Below are 19402 nucleotides of genomic sequence, written 5' to 3'. Positions count from 1 at the left end.
TGTCGAGCAAGCAGCGGTGAGTGTGTGTGTGTGTGTGATTTGCGTGTCAGGAAGTGGTACTTATGAGAAATGACAGTTGAAAGAAGGAGGAAAAAGAGAATAAGAAGCTGCTGATGTTTTGATCAGAAGAAAAAAACGTCAAACCTCAGCTCTATTGAACGAGCCAGATGCTGACCTCTGACCTTCTCAGGGGGGAAATCACGTGTGTAGAATGAAAAGGTGCAAAAAAACACAACCACACAACTCACATTTGTGTAAAAACAATTCATTTATTAGTCAGAATTAATTAAGAAAGTGTTTTTCAATCCATTCACAAATTCATCTTTAAATCAAAGCCATTCAACGGGTAGGTGAGGCTTCAACCCTGGAACCGGTTTCACCAGCTGTTTGTGAGTTCACGCGTCACCTGGCTCCAAAGTGACTGAGATCAAAATGCACCTCAGTGGAACAGGTTGCACCTCATGACCACGGCACCGTGTCAGCGCCGGGGAATGAGGTGGCTGCACCCAGCGAGGATCAGGGGAAAACCGGCTGTGGCTTCTTTCAAACCAGTCACCATCACACTGAGCGGCGCCGATGACCCCTGACCCACTAGACTCTGTGATCGGCCACGTACGGCAGACATGATGCATTAATGTGTGTGTGTGTCTGTGTGTGTGTGTAAGAAGTGACTGAGGCGTGCTAGTGTTGTTCTGTTTGTAGTCATGTGGCTGTTTTACTTTCGCCCCTCCAGCGACTCCAACACAGCTCCCAAGATGGCGGCTACGGCCACGGCACCCGGGTCGGGCAGGGTGACCCGCTCGGCCGCGATGTAGCTGGCCCGCCCCGCCCTCGCCGTGAGGTCACGGGTGGCCTCCGCCCCCGAGGCCGCTTTCTAGGACGACACAGGGAAGAAGGTCGGCAAGTCAGGGAAGACAGTTGTTAATTATAACAATAATTATCTGATAATCTCTAGTTTACCATGAGTTACTATACCTGCACTGCAGCCTGCAGTATGACCATCTGTCCACCAGGTGGAGCTGTGGTCAGCTTCATCAACTCGTCCACAGCAGGAAACAAAGCATCCAGCTGTGGAGGAAGAGAACCAGATGTTTAAAGATAAAACTGTTGTTTAATAAATGAAGCTGCGGGGCCCAAATAACAGTATCATCAACCAGGAAATACCCCTTTCAAAATAAAAGAGATGCATGAGAAGTAATATAGAAAACTCACCATCGTTCTGTCTCCAGCATCAGCCCCCCCATATCTGGAAGACATTCAAATAGTAAGATGTTAAGTTACCTGTATAAAGTAATTGATTATCTTCTAGGAATTCACTGCAGAAACTTCTTCAGTTATTATTGTAAATGTTTTGGATCAATGGATGAAAAGAAATCGAATAAATTGATTGACAGTTCCTGCACGTGTCGAACCCCCGCGCACCTCCTCATCGCCTGCGTCCCAGCATGCACTGCACTCGCCCAGGCTGCAGCGTCGCTCCGCCCCTCGGCCACATGACCAGCCGCTGCCGTCAGGAACAGGCTGTAGAGCTGAGTGAGACACAAGGAGGCGAGTTAGACGCTGGTCGCTGTGAAACAACTGTTTTATATCTATTACTTAAAACCTACAGCCCCTGAGGACCCGCCCATCTTCTCCTGAACCAATCCAGCGAGGACTGAGAGGAGTTTCCCGGGGCAGCCTGGGACCACATGACCCCGGAGCCACTCCTGAATGGCTGAATGGACATTTTTACAAATTGCAAAAAAATCGTTATCAATCAAACAAGCTTATTTTGGGGGTCTTATATCATTATGTGCAGTTTGAACTTTTTCCACTCTTACCTCTGGCCCCCTGCGCATGAGTGTTACCGCAATCTCCGTCCCCGGCAGCTCGGTCCAGGGAGTTGAGTTCCTCCTGTTTGTCCAACAGTGTGGAACAAACTGACTCTAACGCTTTGAGCATCACAGGACTCAGTGAACCTGGACGGGAAAAAATAAAACAACCAAAACAGCTAAATCAACTAAAAACGTTCCCTTCTTTCTTAAAAAATATATATTAATGTCTCTAATTCTCTCAGGAAGTGTCCCCTCATCTTGTAAACATGAAAACCAACCTTCAGTGTGTGTATCGTCCTGCGGTTGTGTGTCCATGGTGGGAGGAGCCAAGATGTAGCTGCGTCCGCTCACATGCACACTGCTGAGGTTTGGCCAGGCGGGGGCGCTAGTCTTAGCGTCTGTTTGGGATAAGGGACTTTTCATGAAGGCTGGAGAATGGGGGGGGGGGGGGTCATGACAAGAACAGACAAACAAACTTTGTGTGAGTGCGCTCACCAAAGAGTCTCAGTGTGTCCTCGTCAGCTCGCATCAGGGTCAGGGACACGCCCACCATCTCCAGTGATGTCATGAAGGAGCCAGACATCACCCTGGCAACCGCCACGCCCCGACTCTCTGTAACCACGGAGACACATTCCACAGCATCCTCAATGGTTACACACGCACACGCACACGCACACGCACACGCACACACACACACAAAAACACCACTTACCCAGACAGGTGATGGAAGCTCGAGTAACAATGGCCATCTCCAGACAAGACAGAGCTCCGAGGTTGTTCACACACACAACCACATTGTCTCCTGTACGATTGAAGGACACACACACACACACACACACACACACACACACACACACAGACACACGCACACACACACACACGTTAAATAAACACTGTCCGTTGACACTAAAACTCACTAACTGTAATAATACGTTAAAATTGAGTGTACCTGATTTCAGCGGCAGACACGATTGGCTGTCAGGGTTGGTCATGTGATCGATCATGGTTTTCACTACCTCATCTGCTGAAGTCACCTGATTAACAGTTAGAACTCATAACTTAAGAGAAACAGAGTCAATGGAATCAAACACAAAGTAGATGTAGGTTTGTGTCGTTGGTTCACCTTTGACCTTTTAATCCCAGGTTCACCGTGGATGCCTGAAAACAAGATGGAAGATGGAGGTGAACATTAAGAGACGGCTACATGTGCTTTCAATGTGATATTTGAGTAAACATTTAGTTCACAGTTTGCTATATTTGCCCCATTTCATCAATTTGCTGATCAACAAAATGAACCTAAACAGTTGATATCTGATCTGAGATCCAGTATTGATCCTGCTCCCTCTGTCTCTTACCCAGACCCAGCTCCATGTCTCCTGGGGACAGGTCGAATGAGGGCAGGGAGCCGGGGACGCTGCACGGAGACAGACTCACCCCGAGCGAACCTGCAGAACAAACAGACAGAATGTTTAACTTGGGGAAAAGCCTCCCGATAAAGACGGAGCAGTGAGGGAATGAGGAGGAGAAACTCACCGACCCCCTTTAAAACCTCTGTCAACCTGGCGACGATGTGGTCCAATGAGGAGCCTTCCTCTGCCAACGCACCTGCCAGCTGACAGGAAGTGTGTGGGACGGTAAGATTTTAATTTTATTCTTTGTTTAGTTAACTCTTGTAGTTGACTCTGTCGTTTACCTTGTGTATAAAGACGGTTCCACACAGGCCTCTCTTCCCGGCCTTACCGGGTCGGTCAAAGGCGCAGTCCTCGGCCACGACCACCATGTCGACAGCCACTCCGAGGTTACGGGCCTGCTCTGCAGCCAAGCCGAAGTTGAGGCGGTCGCCGGTGTAGTTCTTCGCGATGAGAAGGACCCCGGAGGCTCCTGTGGAGGGAGGAGGGTTATCATCACCTCCGCCCATGAGGTTATGTTTGTACTCTTCCAGGTTCACGTCACATGGACTCACTTGGACATGTTATAAGAGGGCTTGCAGGACAAGTTCAGGAAAATGTCCGGAGTTGAGTGTATTAACATGCATTTAGTAAATAAAATGACATAAAACCAAGCTTGTGCATTAGGAGTACATCACCTGCAGTATGCAAAGACATGATGGCAGCCAGGATGCTGGCCGGTGGTGGTGATGCAAACACTCCACCTGCGACTGCTGCCGACAACATCCCTGCACCCACATAACCTGCAGACACGAGGCCGGGAGATTAAAGTGTGAGAGATAAATGCTGATGAGACGATTTAAAGAGGACTTACCCCCGTGTGCCGGCTCATGTCCCGACCCTCCCCCCGACAGCAGGGCCACTCTGCCCCTCAGAGCCTCCAGGTCGGACCGGAGCACGACCCTGTGGCCCTCCAGCAGAGAGAGGCCCCCGCTGGCCCGGACCAGGCCGCACAGGGCCTCGTCCACGCAGCCCTCCACCGAGTTGATCAACTTCTTCTGGGGCTGAAGGACACACACACACACACAAGTCACAGCATACACACACAGTTTATGATTTATTGTGGTGGTTTATATATATATATATATATATATATATATACATGAAAGTACATAAAGTGTAATATGAACTAAGATTTAACTGTTAACATAAATGAAACAGTAATAATAATGTGTCAGTGTGTGTGTGTGTGTGTTATATAGACACTGCTCATTCTGCAGAAATACACACACATAAATACAAGTTTACTTTAAGCTGAATAAACATAAATGATAAAACAATAAAGTTTCATGTGCAGCAACATTACACTTTAATCTTCACTGTTGTGGACTTTGATCTCTCTGAATGAGTCCTGCTGTAAACACACTGTCCTCCATCATGGCGGCGACGACTCACAGATTCACAGTCTCACACACACGTGACTTCTGTAATCCGTTCACTCTTTAAACTCTAACGTGTTTAAAAGTCATAATTATTATTGCTTTACCTCCATTTCTCGCTTCTGTTCTCTCACGAGCAGGAACAGCGTTCAGCTAGCGGGACGGCGGACGTAGTGCGTGTTGCCTGCAGAATAAAAGCATGTAATTGATCTAAACGTAAAACATGAAAACGAATTGGTATTATTATACCACTAAGGCTTAGAATAGTGGAGATACATTGAATACGCAGATAGATGGTAGATTAAAAATACGAAATTAGCATAAACTGAGGCCAGGTGGCTGGTTAGTTGTTTTGTTTTGAAAAGGAATAGAGGAAACACTGAACGTATGAACCTCAGGTGCAGGTGAGCTCTTATTCTCACTTTATCGTTTCCGGTAAGTTAATAACTGTCAAAATATCTAAAATAATATTAGTGTTCTAAAGTACAACATATATATATATATATATATATATATATATATATATACATAGTACTAAGTGGGATTTTACTATTTATATATGAACATAATTATCCTATATATAAATATAAACACATTAAAATAGATATAGGGCTTTGTGTATTTTATAGTTTTATCAATACCATAATCATATTTATTTAGCGTTGTTCAGGTGTTTGCACTTCCGGTTGTTCCGCCCATCAACACACGACCCCGCCCCTTTCCCCCCACAAGTTAACACCGCTCTCTCCTGCTGCTCTGTAACCACAACGAGCCAACCCTCACACGCACCGTGCACGGTCAGTACGTTCGGCTCGGCTCGGCTCGGTACATCTCGGTTCATCTCGGTTCGGCTCGGCTCAGCTCGGAACCGTCCACAGCAACATGCAGGATGGCGAGCATGGAGACAGCCGCCGAACATGAACGCATCCTGCGGGAGATAGAGAGCACCGACTCCAACTGCATCGGACCGACCCTCCGGTGAGTAGAGCCCCGCGCCGACAGCCTCCCCTCCGGCTGCTGCCCGGTGCCCCTCCCCGGGGAGAGCAGCTGGACCCCCGCTGGCGCGACTAGCTCCGAGTTAGCAACTCCCCCAACGCTCCACAGGCTGGGTCCAAACTTTAACCAGCGTGCGCCCATTGTCGGACAGCTAACCTGCTAACTTTAGCAAACACTAGTTGTAGCTCGTTAAAACAATGACGCAGCGTGTAAACATTCAATCTGAGTTTAATCATTTAACTTCATCTTCAGCTTAATTTCTATTTTACTCAACTTTCTGCTTGTTACACTTTTATTTGTTATCAACTTGTCCGGAGGGGGGTGGGGGGATTTCAGTAACTCATGCTAACGCTAGCTAACTCGGCTAACTCATTGACATTCTGCTCAGTGGTGGCAGAAGCTGCAGGGGGAGTTGAGGTTGTCTGTGGTGGCGAAGCTTCCCTTTGCTCGTCGGGCAGCGTCTGTGCTTCGTGTCGGTGACTGTCACCTGGAGGAGCTCCGGCAGGTTCAGGGGCAGCGAGCCCGCTAGGTGATTAGCATCAGCTGGGATGCGTTCCCATCAAGGAGTGTCAAGTGCAGCAGCCTGTGTGCACTGAATGAGACAGTCCAACCCCCCCCCCGGGATAATTCAGCATTACACACACGCACACGCACACACACACACACAGGCACTGGTTGTGTGTGTGTTGCTTGGAAATGTGTTGTTGCTGTTGCTCAATAATTCAGAGGAAACTTCCCTTGCAGAGCTGAAAGACTTTTCTGTTCGTGCCTCTCTCCCTGTTAGTGTGTGTGTGTGTGTGTGTGTGTGTGTGTGTGTGTGTGTGTGTGTGTGTGTGTGTGTGTGTGTGTGTGTGTGTGTGTGTGTGTGTGGTGCCAGCTTCATGGTTTCACATCCCTGGAGTCTGTTCTCCGTGCAGCTGGGTTCGGATGTGAAGCGGGTCCCAGTCCTCTGTCTCTGCTGACATGCATGTGAAGACACAGAGACAACACAGTTTAATTAGAAGATTAACCATCTAACAGAGTTTGTCTTTCACATTTGCAGAAGCAGCAGGTCATTGTCCTGGTCAGATGTGTATCACACATGGAAATCACATGTTTTTTGTTTACAGCACATCGACACCTGCGTCAGCCTAAATCGCTTAAAGCACTCAGATCTCGTTGTCTTTCTGATTTCACGTATATAAAGATATTTGTATTCTTCGTTAGAGATGCCATCAACACGACCACTCGCTCGTCTTCTGTCCTCTGATCTCGTTTTCTTCTCAGATGCTTTGAAGTCGTGATTGATCGCTCGGACTGAATTCGCTTGCTAGCATCCTCCATTTTTTGTAACAAAACAAATCACATTACAGACTCACAACACTGATCGGTCAAGGTGACAGTGACCTGACTGTGTGTTGTGACTTCGATCAGGTCATTACTGTTTGAATATGTAGATCCTCAGCTTCCTTAACCTGAAGAGCTGCTGCTGTAACACAAATCCAGCAAACTGTTCAGAATTCTTCATGTTTTAACAGTTTCCTGCTGAATATTGGAGATAAACTCGGATTTTTAATAACTTCTGAGTCTTTTTAACTGATCTCAGTTCAGCTTCACTCTTCAACTTACTGGAGCTGTGACTCTCAGTCAGTTCCAGTGTAAAGAGCAAGTTTCATTCAGGTATATCCTCTAAAGGTTCTGTTGTGGCCTCTCAGTGGAAACTGTGTCTGAGCTGATTGTCCAAAGAGGAAACAGGCAGTGAGTGAATCAACAGGGTGTGTGTGTTTGTGGGTTTATAAGTGTCAGTGTGTGTTTTCCTCTTGTCCCTCCATATTGGTCACCTTCTCCTCGCTATGTAGGCCAGTCGCTGTGCCTGATGGGAGTTTATCAAGCCATGATAAGTGTGTCTGTGTGTGTGTGTTCGCTGACACTCTCAGTCACCATATAACACCATGAGCATTGTGTGACACCTCTGTCGGCCATATTCTCCTCCTCTGAGTGTGCGTGCACGTCAGACCCATGATGATTGATTCAGGCCGGCAACCCGACGTCTGTACAGTTATTTCTTCTTTTTGTCTCGTGTGCCTCCCGAGTGATGTTTTATCTCCTCCAGTGTTTCCACTCCAGCCAGTGTACACACACTCACACACTTAAAATATAATAGCTGCGTCTATGTCTGTAGCTGTCACGTCATTTTCTATCTTTAGCCCAGAGGAGGATGAAGAGAGAGTTTTCAGAGGCGAACGCATCCGATGATGAAGGAGGCCAGTGTCAGCTGAAAGAGACACCGTGTTGGTTTTCTGCTGAATCCTTCCCGGAGCAATACAAGCAGTTATCAGCACGTTTGTTTTTATTCCTTATCGACCACAACAGACTTTACATGCTTTTTCCAATTCCTGTTTTGTTACACACGTGTTCTACAGAGATAAACGCGTGTGGGACGAGAAACTCCTGGTTGTCTTTCCTCTTGTTCGACAGCCTCATGTGGGGCCGAGGATAAGAAACAGTTCAATATCAAACACACAAAATATTTTTAAATTTCAACACTTTTTAAACCCTAAGTCAGTTGACGGTGTGGTTCCTTCAGGTTTGTGTGTGTTCTGCTGCAGCAGTGTGCAGGTCGAGTCCGGCTGCAACACGTCTCCCTGACGGCAGCATAACTCAGGATCTGTGTGACAGGAGCACAACTGATCTGTGGGCCACTCCCACAGGTTACACACATCCACCTAAACACAGGAGAGACCCGAGTGTGTCTGCTTGCTCGTATGAACAGAACAGTTTGGATGCAGCAATGAATTAATAGAAATCAGTTTGAGGAACTGTGAAGCTCCATCAGTGGCTTTTGTGTTGTTGTACTTTGGCCTAATAGGTTCTTTAGATGTATTTTTTCACATGTTTCTGTGAATTTGTGTTATTTTGTGTCTGTTGCCAACTGATTTTGTCGCTTATGTGTGTGTTTGCCTCATAAACAGCCTAGTGTGTATCAACCTTGCACTTTTCTTTGTCTGATTGTGTTTGTTGACACAGATTATTGTAAGCGCGTTGCAATTTGAACTTTTGTGTGTGTGTATTTTCTGCGTTGGCAAATCTCATCCGTCAACTCCAGACATGATGCTACAAGTCAGGAGAAGCCTGTGTGTGTGTGTGTGTGTGTGTGTGTATGTGTGTGTTCTGAGCTCCACCCTGTGTTTAACACTGTCTAGCGGCCATCAATTTGTCATTTATAACAGGGAACATTTTATGCGTTTGCTTATTATGTGGTTTCCTACTACATCATCATGGAAACTGGCCTTTCCTGATTGGTCGGCATGTGTCCATCAGGGACACAGTCTTTCTTCAGGACGGCAGTGCAGACGGTTTTAACCACAGGTCTAAATCGCTTTGCCACAACTTACCTCTAAATGTTGAGTCTACGTCTGGATTATTTTCAACATAATAAAGATGTATATAAAGACACGAGAGCTCCTCCTTGTTTCTGATAAGTTTGGTTTTCATATATAAACGAGGTCACACATCTTGATTGACAGCTGAGACTGCCTCCTGATTGGTCGGGCTGCCGGTGGGACCTAGATACAGTTTTTATACATGTGCTGGTATTTTAGTTTAGGTTAGATATGGAGCTGTAGATGGACATGAAAACCAGTTCTCTGTGACCTCTGTCAATGTCCTCTCAGGGTCACACGGTCCCTCTAAAATACACAACATCTCCCTGTGATTCCACACAAGTTATTGTGTTACACGTGTGTGGAGTGAACATTGCGTACACAACGTTACACTGTTCATATGAGTCGTGCAGCTCAGGGTGGAACCTTCTGACCATCATCATGGTCTGAGAAATTCAACACAACTGTGTGGCTGACGGTACAAGGCTCTGTGAGTGCTATAGGCGTGTGCACGGTTATAAATTAAAACCAGTCCCTGCTAACAGAGACACACACTCACAGACACACTCACACACTCCCCGCTGACTCATCGGTCTGTACGTGGGAGAGGACACATCCACTCTGACACACTGGGAGGTGTCTGTGTTCTACTTGTGTTAAGATCCTATTGAGCCAGCTGTCACACACACAGACACACACACACTCTTCTTGTGTCAATGCTCCTCATTGTGAAACTTTTATAGTTTGTGTAGTTAAGTCATCCAACCCACAATCTTTCCTCCTTCTCCTCCTCCTCTCCCTTTCTAAGAGTCACTAAAGTATATTTTAAGGACTAAAATGGGAGATGATGTAAAAAATATCTTAATTTCATCCATTTTAAGGATTTCTTATTGCCTATAGATGGTAAATTATGTAATATTACACCAATTTAAGGCCCAAAGAAGTGAATTAATACAACATTTGGCTTATTCTAACTTTGTAGATGTATAGATATGTGAAAATATCTTCTGAAGGAGTGTATGAGGTCTGTCTCACACATTCTGGTATGAAGAGACACAAGGATCCAATATTTCATTCTAAGGATTAAAAAGTAATATTTAAAGATTTTGAAAGGTCCCAGGAGCTCATATAAAACAATCTTCAGGGAGAACTTGAAAGAATAAATGATCTAACTTCTATTTTGTCTTCATTCCCATGATCCTCTTCTTTCCTCTGCTCTCAGTGGCAGACGGTACCAGGCACTGGGAGAGTTACAGGCGTGTGCACGGTTATTAATCAAAACCAGTCCCTGCTAACACACACAAGCTAATCCTAGCTCGTACACGCTAGTGCACGTTGTCAGGAAACAAGCTATTGTGTGTAGACTTCACAGGGGAGAGGAGCGAATCATTTATAACTTTGAATAACCTTGTTTTTATTATCCTGCACATGATGTCACTGTATGACAGTAATCAGGATTATTCTTCTGATCCTTTTAACGACCATCTGTTCATTCTAATAACAGAGGGATGGATTTTACAAACAGTTTCTTAACTTTTCTCGTTCTTTCTTTTTCATTCACTTCTTTCCTAATGAACAACATCTGTGACACTTTCACTCCGGGGTTCATTGGGTAATTTTAATATTTACTTTATCAGTCTGTGGCTCGTAACATGGCTCAGTGTTTGTCGAGGGCAGCGGTACAAACACACACACTCATACAGAAACACACACACAGAAACACAACCATTCCTGCTCTTGGTTCTTTGACATTCATTCCTTATTGTTTGTGTGTCTAAAGAAAGCAGTGTGTAGCGTCAGACGTGCACTCTATTGTACAAGTTGGGCATTTCCTGGTCAACAGGAGGAAGGGTGGGGGATCATATCCATACTCAGGTGTGTGTGTGTCTGTGTGTGTGTGTGTTTGTTTTGTATGTGCTGTTTTTAGAAGCGAGGGAACACAGGAAAAGCTGTTATTTCTGTGACAGAGACAATTTATGTCACCACTTCAATCAATTGTTTGAACTTATAAATTCTTAAATGCTTCTTCTCTTACAGACTCAGTAATCCTACATATAACGTTTTTTTTATTGGATCCACTTTTATTCTACGAAGACATTATTCAGGGTTCTTTTCTTTAGTTTAACTTTTTAGTACCTGAGTAGCGTTGTAGTCCATGAAATAAAATAGTGATAATTGATATAGAGAAATAATTGACTATATCAAGTAGAGAAACCTTTAAGTCAACAGCAGGATTAGGATTGTGTGTTTGCTCGTGTCTCACTCTCAGCAACACTTATACTCACTGTGGTGAAATCTGTGTTTGCAGTGGGAGTCCTGATAGAACCTCTCTCTCTGTTGAATGTTGCTTTGTTTGTGTAATGGCTGGGTAAGGGTTAGGGTTAGTCTAGACACACACAAAAAAATTACATCAAGAAGCAGAAGTAGCTTGTTTAAATGTCTGGAGTGTGTAGAAGTTCACAGAAGAACCATATTTATCAATGACGATTTAAAATTATAGATATATGAATTAAAAATGCATTCAATATATAAACGACACAACTCTTTGGTACAGTATTGAAATCTCTTTGATACTAACTGCAAACATATTCAGGCATTATATAAAGACGTGATGAATTTTAATTTGATATGATTTAATATGATAAATCACTTTTATTTATTATGGCCTCCAGCAACACTTTGAACTGGAAACTTTCCTAGTGGATTAAAATAAAAGTAGACTGTGGATAACTGGAAACTTTTGAGCACAGTGTTGCTGAAAAGTACTGCTGTAACGTCCCCTAGTGGAATTACGTGGCAAATGCACCCATTTCCTCAACTGGACACCTCAGTCCTCACGTTCTCTGCTGTCACTGCTCATGCGTATTATTTATATATAATAAAAACGACCCTTCTCACCTGTTTCCCTCTTGTTGTCCTCCAGGTCGGTGTACGATGGACAGGAACATGGCCTCTTCGTTGAGAAGCTGGACATGCGGATCCGGAACCACGACAGGGAGATCGAGAAGATGTGCAACCATCACTTCCAGGGGTTCGTGGACTCCATCACAGAGCTGCTCAAAGTACGAGGGGAGGCGCAGAAGCTGAAGGTGAGGAGGGACGGAGAGGTGGGGGGGGGGGGGGGGATGGAGGAGACAAAAGAGTTAAAGATGGTAAAAGTAGATTTAAAAGCTGATTATTGATGATGTTTTTCCTCATTTGTTCTTCATTTCAGAGTCAGGTGACTGAGACCAACAAGCATCTTCAGGATGACGGCAAAGTGGTACGTCCCTTTTCATTTCTTACCTTCTTCACCTCTTTTCTCCTCTTCCTCCTCCTCCTCTTCATGTTTTTCCTGTTTTCAGCTCATCACCTCCATGGAGGAACTGCAGCAGTGTCGAGTCCAGCAGAGGAACATCGCCACCACCATCGACAAACTGTCCCACTGCCTCCCAGGTAACACACCCAACGAGTGACTACTTTGGATTTACACAAAGAGACATGTTGTGTTGGTGTCTTTCTTTTCTCTTGAATCATTTAACACAGAGAAATCCCTGAAATGTTATTAATTTTTCTATTGAAGATCTTGTGATCTTTAATTTTAAGTTTTTAGGCCTATTTTCAGAGGCTTTGCACATCAGGGACTTTTACATGTTTATGTTTAGGGACAGCAAATCAAAAATATATGTTATTGCTGAATGTATAGTCGTGTTCTCAGCCTGCTTCCTGATTTTTTGCTTGGTCTCTTTTTGATTTCACCAGTCCTGGAGATGTACAGCAGACTTCAGGAGCAGATGAGACTTAAAAGGTATGTTATTTATTCTGCTTGACAGGTTTGAGACATCGTGTGCCTTCTGATTTATTCCTGAATTTACACACTTCTTGTTAGAGGTCATGCTTTAAAAGAGTGGGTACTAAAATCTGATTTTATACCCAAATCATTTCTATAAAAATCTGATTTTATACCCAAATCATTTCTATAAAATTTTAGGGCATAGGACAAGGTGGAGATTATCTTTTGTACTTTTGAAGGTCAGTTCTGTCATTTATGATCTCTTGGCTCAGGCCCTTGTGGCGTTGACTGGTCATTTAAAGTTCTCACAGGGACAGGAAGCAACAGGGTGAATGTGAAATCAATAAGCACATATGATGTTAGTTGTGTTTTAAGTCTGATGAACATGTCACCTGTGTGGTTTGACTTTTATCTGACTGTTGAGTCTCAGCCCTCGGCCACTAGATGGAGGCAGAGCTCCTGGAAGGAGACACACACACACACACACACACACACACACACACACACAGACACACACACACACACACACAGCCCGTCTCTGTTTCTCTCTCTGGCCTCAGCCTGACCTGCAGACAGGAGTCTGGTTGGGTCATAAATTTGTCGTTTGTTTGTGTGTTTTTCTACTTCTCTCTGTCCTGCGGCTGCCGGGCTCAGCATAGAGCAGCGAGAGGTCAGCCAGCGACGACTGCTCCTCGAGAGAGAGAAAGTGTGTCTCTGTGTGTGTGTGTGTGTGTGTGTGTGTGTGTGTTTGTGTGCGAGAGAGATGCAGTGGAGTGAAGTGGAGTGAAGTGTTTTGGGGATATTGTATTGCCCGGGGTCCCTGAGGTGTGTCTGCGTGTGTTTATTTCTCCCTCTGTGTGTACGCTCGTGCTTGTCGACTTGTTTATCTTTGTGTGTTTCTGCTTGCTTTTAGTCACGCATCAGGCAGCCAGGACAAGGTTGTACTGTTGCGTGTCTTGTTAGTTTGCCTAAAGTTTCTCTTCCCATTTCTCCCTGACGTGCCCGGGACGCTTCTTGTAAAATATATGTTTAATCTCAGTGACACTTTTCCTGGTTAAACACAAGTTAAAGAACGAGAGGGAGAAGAAATCAAAGCTCCGCCAGGGCCCGACAGGCTCCTTATGAAAACCACATTTAAATTCACTCCGTTCAAATTTGATTTGGATCCACATTTTGAAATGATATTTGCGTAATCAGGGAGATTAGTAATAACCATGTGTATCAGTAACACAGTAACAAAAACTCACTGCTCGGACACACACAAAAAAACAATGCCAGTGGGGTTCAGCCTGAGCCAAGTTCTACTTTCTAGATGTTAATGTACAGCAACTGGAGGACACACCCTCCCCCCTATGAAAACCAGATTGTCCCTTGACCCATGTTCCATCCTTCCATCAAATACTGTGGAAACAGGTTTAGTAGTTTTTGTGATAAGCTGTTGACAAACCAACATTTAGAAGTAAAAAAAATAACGTTCCTTGGCCGAGGTAACAACCAAAAAGGTTTAATCAATAAACTGGAAGCTGTTTTCAAATGCCTCATATTCTTATATACGTGTGTCAGGTACTACCCGGCGCTGCGGACGTTGGAGCAGCTGGAGCAGACATGTCTTCCCCGGGCGGGTCAGTACCGGTTCTGCTCCATCATGGCAGAAAACATCCCCAAGCTGAGGACGCAGATCCGGGACACTGCCATGACGCAGCTGAGGGACTTCCTGGAGAGCATCCGGAAACACTCGGACAAGATCGGAGAGACGGCCATCAGACAGGTACACAAATCACACACCAACATCAACACACACACACACACACGGAGTCGTCAAGCAGTCTGGAAGCCTCTTTTGAAAGATGTCCGTCAGCTCGTGCCAGACCCCTGATCCCATCACACTCATCCCAGCTGAATAATATGTGATGGAATCTTGCAACTTGTAATAAATCCACACATGAGAGCGCAGCTGAGCTTGATGGGAATATCATTATTACTGCAGGTATGAACCCCAGAAACCAAAGAAAACATTTCAGCTCTGACCCGATGATTGAGGAAGATAAAAAAGTCGGACAGTTTTATGATTAATCCCGTGGAGCTCGCGAACTTCTGTACAAAACAATCTTTCCTGTAACTGTTGAGTTATTTCTCAAGAACACAGACCTCAGGAGCTCATAGTCTAATGTGCTCAGTCCGGGCGTTAACATGTGTCAGGTCGGAATAGAGGTGTTGTCGGTCTTTAATTGTCGTGTGTGTTTGTTTGTTGATCTGGACTGAATAGTGTGACTTTCTTCTTTATCATCTGTTCTCATGCCACAGATGACTTTTATTCTCCATCATGTCTTTGTCTCTGTTAATCAGAAGCAGCTTGTGTGTGTGTGTGTGTGTGTGTGTGTGTGTGTGTGTGTGTGTGTGTGTGTGTGTGTGTGTGTGTGTGTGTGTGTGTGTGTGTGTGTGTGTGTGTGTGTGTGTGTGTGTGTGTGTGTGTGTGTGTGTGTGTGTGTGTGTGTGTGTGTGTGTCACTTTGTGGTTCTGCTGCCAGTAAACAGCCATCTAGTCGTTCCTGGAGACGTCTTGTCGATGAATGTACACACTCTGACAAACACACACACACACACACACATAGACAGGCAGCTTTTCAGCACTTACCTCACAGTGCTATATGTGTGTGTGTGTCTGTGTGTGTTGTGGTATCCTGGGCTCAAAGTGAGGCCTCTTGTTTATTTGTGCGACTCAATCACTTTGGGGAATGTTGCTCCACAGAGTGTCTCTCTCTCTCTCTCTCTCTCTCTCTCTCTCTCTCTCTCTCTCTCTCTCACTCATTTGTAACTCGACCCTCGTTAACAGCACAACCTCTTTATCCATGTCAAGTCATATTTGGCCTCTAGGTGTCAGTAGAGACCCAGTTTTCTTACCAGCACCACAGCTGATGGTTGAGCAGACAGAGAAACAGAAGCTGTGCAGGTCATGGAGGTCACCAGATGGTTTGATGAATGTTCTCTATGGACCCAGGATTCAGCAACACAGGTCTTTAACCCTTAGTTCTTTATCTGACTTCACTCGTGGCGGAGCTTCAAAATGCTTCATATCTGTAAACTCTGTCCAACCTAAGATACAACTTTGTTATGTTACGTTTGGAAAGTACTGACATTTAAAAAATAAGGAAACAATCTTAACTAAATTCTTCTTAATAAACATGTAAAACATATTGTTCCAAAGGACTGAACAGAATCTCCACAGATATAAGTTCTTTTTTCTCAAACTAAGAGTACGATCTCTAATGAAACACTATGACGTCAGAGACAGAGGCCTGAAGCTTTCTGATGCAAAGTTAAAGAAGGTTCCAGCCCTCATTGTTGTTATTTTAGATTCTTTTCCTTCGCATGATGATTAAAGGATTAATTTAGCCGTAAGCACAAAGATAATTATGATAATATGAAACCCCAGTGACGAAAACGTTTCAAATAAGGGCCAGTGAATCCCGAGGAACACTTTCTCCACGTATCACTCCTCAGCCACACGCTGGAAACCCTCCAGAGACCCCCTCGGGTTGGGGGGTCCTCGGGCCGCAACGTGAGAATCACCGGTTTAGAAAATCCACTTGCAGTCGCTGAAGAAACCAAGCGCTAACTCCTCTAACCACTAATTACCAGGGAGTTTATGGAAACCCCAGTGGTCCGGCAGCCCTGATACTGATACCGGGATTATGTTGTTGTATCAAATGTTTGGCTCAGAGCGCCCAGTGGGAAGCCTTGTAAGTGTGTGTGTGTGTGGACAAAAAAAATTAGAAGTTCTTCCTTCCTTCCTTCCTTTCCTTTATCCCTCCTTCACTCTTCTCTTCCTCCATCTGCCTCGTTTCTCTGCGTCTCTCCATCTCAACCTCTCAGACAGTGTGTCTCTCCTGCCTGCTCTGTTCCAAATTAGCTCCAACTTTCTGTACCCAGCTGTCGTTACAGCCCCCGTGACCGAGGATGTGAAAATAAATAGATTGTGGAGAGAGAGGGGATGGAGGGAGGAGATGGAGGAGAGCACAGGGAGCACAATGGAGCTATTGTGTGCTGGCACGTGCCCGTAGAAGAAGAGGAGGAGGAGGAGGAGGAGGATGAGGGAGGAAGATGGGTAAAATGACAAGAGTGGGAAAAGGAAGATGAAGGTATTGGGGGAAAGAAGAGGAGGACAGGACAGAGGAAAGGAGGAGGACAGGACAGTGGAGACAATTAGTAGAAGAGGAGATTTAGTGTGTGAGGAAGGGGGGAAGGACACCACGAGGAAAATGGAGACGAAGACGAGGATCAAGACAGAACGGGGGAAAAAACCCAAACTAAGAAAAGATGACATCACATGATCAGGTCTGATTTCAGTCTCCTGAGGGTTGAACTGTTTTTGGTTCTTATCCAACAGGAAGTACAAGGCCTCACATGGTTTCAGCATCATAACAATGATCTCAGACGTTAAGGTGCTTCTTGGACACGTCCTCATTGATGAACCCCGGGCCGTACAGTGGTGTGCGTGACCCTGGATCCCCCCCCCCCCTGGATCCAGGGACACTGCAAGCTTGCTGTGGGTTCAACCAGCCTCTTCAGGACCTAGTTCTTCTTGGGCCACTTGATGGACGTCCTTCTTCAGAGGACAGTCTCAGGACGAAACAGAGTTACGGTGTCTACTGAGCCCTCGTACTCCTTCAAACTGATCTTATTACTCCAACTGGCCGGCCTGGATCGTATTTCATCCAAATTGTACCCAAAGCAACCACTGTTGAAAAGAGGGGGATGAAAGAGAGCGAGAGAGAGGGAGCAGCAGAAGAAAAAGAAGAGGAACCGATGAAAACATGGATCAACAGTAGAAGGATTGACGTGGAGGAATCTTGAACCACACTTGGTCCAAATGTCTCTGTCATTGTTTCAGGACTCTCCTCTGTCATTTGTCATTTCCCTCGTTCCCTCGCTCTGTCACTTCACATTTCCCCCCCCCGCTCTCAAGACGTCCGTCTCCTCTCCCTCTTTCCATCTCCTCATCTTTCCAGCTCCCCCCCCCCCTCCCGTTTCTTCTATTAATGCCCCGCAAAGGACGAGCTCAGAGCTTCTGATGTGTATTCAGTAGTTACTGCACACACTCAGACACACACACACACACACACACACACACACACACTAATGGGAAACAGATTGCTGGGCCTGTGAAGTGGAAGAAGATTGATTACCTGTATCTAGTTACTGAACACACACATGCGTGTGCGTGCTGCGAGGGTGGCACAGGGCGCACGCTGCGTCCGTGTATGGAACCATCACGGTGAAAACCAAAATAGACGCTTAGAGGTCGTTGTGTCAGTCACTGTGTGTGTGTGTGTGTGTGTGTGTGTGTGTGTCTGCAGAATAATGCTCCACAGCTCACTGGCAATGCGCACCATTATTCCTGGCTTGTCGTCTGGCTGCCAAAAAGTGATCCACAGAGGGGATGTCCGGTCAGGTTTTTCCCCCCCGATCCTGATCCCAGTCATTGGACAGTATCCAGCAGTAAAGTGCAGTGAGATGAGCTTTAAGTAAAAGGCAGATTGTTTTTCAGTATAAGGGTAAATCTCATACTTGAACCTTTGATCCAGAAATATCTTATTAATTAATTTATGAATAAGCAAAGCCGATATAGTTGCAGATATAAATGCTGTTATTTTAAAGAATAAACAAATAATAATAAAAAGTACTTTCTCCTCTAATTTCCTAATAGATTCTGGTTCTTACCCTCCAGCAGTTTGTTGTCACTCTCCTTCCATCTCCACCCTCCCATTTCACCATCCTCACTTTCTTCTTCTCCCTTCATCCTCCGCTCCCTCTCTTTTCTCACGGGTCATTTGCGCAGGATATGACGCACACCCCCGCACTCGAGGTCCAAGTGCCGCGTTGGAATTCGAACCGGACAAAAGACGGGAGTAAAAAAGATATTGTGCGACGAGTGAGAGTGAATGGCGGGGTGAGTGTGTATAGAGGGCGCCTCGTAGATTCCCCCCCCCCCCCCCCCCGAGACACACGCACACCTGTTGACGAATGCTAAAGTGGAATTATTTGACGTAGGTGCTGACGTCCATTTAAACGTGGAAAGAAAGAAAAAGAAAAAGCTTTTGAAAGATCGGAGAGGAATGCCATGCAGGGACAAGCGACTGGGACCATCCTCTACGCAACCAGTGCAGTGTGCGTTGTTAACGTGTGTGTTCTCTTGTCCTGTGCTGATGCTCTGGAGCTACTTCCCTGTCATTAGTGAGTCCTCCTCAAACACTTACACAATGAACCGTCACTTTTTGTCATTTTTGTGCTTGGACGTTGTGTAAAGAGCTTTTTATAAAACAGTCTTTGGGGCAGTGCGATGTCTGAAAACTTTGTGTGTCTCCCACCTGGTTTATCTGCTTTGACGCTGTTGTGCGTCCACTAACTACGAGGTCAGGTTTGCACGTTTATTCAACACATACAAATCACTACTTCTCCTTGGTCCCTTAACAACACACATGCCAAGTTGTGAAGCCGATAAGATGAACGGAGACTTCTGGAAGAGTTGTGGTGAAAACACTTGTGATGTGGTGAGAATATTTTGGGAGATTGTTTGTTCTCGAGGGTTTTGTTACCGTGTTGGTTCAGTTCTGTCCCCGCTGGCTCCCCCC

At 45.4% G+C, this 19402-nt stretch overlaps 2 protein-coding genes across 2 annotated transcripts in view; one reads left to right on the top strand and one right to left on the bottom strand.

Moving 5' to 3' along the window:
- Nucleotides 1-249: 249 nt before the first annotated feature.
- tkfc (triokinase/FMN cyclase) lies at nucleotides 250-4831 on the bottom strand. The gene is made up of 17 exons (XM_062383629.1): nucleotides 4749-4831; nucleotides 4077-4266; nucleotides 3901-4005; nucleotides 3508-3695; nucleotides 3348-3426; nucleotides 3170-3259; nucleotides 2938-2972; nucleotides 2764-2848; nucleotides 2527-2616; nucleotides 2310-2426; nucleotides 2093-2212; nucleotides 1821-1958; nucleotides 1608-1714; nucleotides 1423-1529; nucleotides 1213-1246; nucleotides 976-1068; nucleotides 250-874 (listed from the first exon to the last, which is right to left on the bottom strand). Exons 1-17 carry the CDS (start codon nucleotides 4752-4754, stop codon nucleotides 716-718), a joined length of 1743 nt encoding a protein of 580 aa, XP_062239613.1. The 5' UTR covers nucleotides 4755-4831; the 3' UTR covers nucleotides 250-715.
- A 564-nt stretch (nucleotides 4832-5395) lies between these two features.
- Nucleotides 5396-19402, top strand: part of exoc6b (exocyst complex component 6B) — a 63183-nt gene continuing 49176 nt past the window's right edge. The window contains exons 1-6 of the mRNA XM_062383536.1: nucleotides 5396-5619; nucleotides 11923-12088; nucleotides 12214-12261; nucleotides 12344-12434; nucleotides 12741-12786; nucleotides 14335-14539. Coding sequence (XP_062239520.1) covers nucleotides 5531-5619; nucleotides 11923-12088; nucleotides 12214-12261; nucleotides 12344-12434; nucleotides 12741-12786; nucleotides 14335-14539 — 645 coding nt within the window. The 5' untranslated portion in view covers nucleotides 5396-5530. The remainder of the gene's footprint in view (nucleotides 5620-11922; nucleotides 12089-12213; nucleotides 12262-12343; nucleotides 12435-12740; nucleotides 12787-14334; nucleotides 14540-19402) is intronic.

Source organism: Platichthys flesus, chromosome 24 (assembly GCF_949316205.1).
Source record: "Platichthys flesus chromosome 24, fPlaFle2.1, whole genome shotgun sequence".
In the NCBI taxonomy this organism is placed as follows: domain Eukaryota; kingdom Metazoa; phylum Chordata; class Actinopteri; order Pleuronectiformes; family Pleuronectidae; genus Platichthys; species Platichthys flesus.
This window is presented reverse-complemented; position numbering and strand designations above follow the sequence as displayed.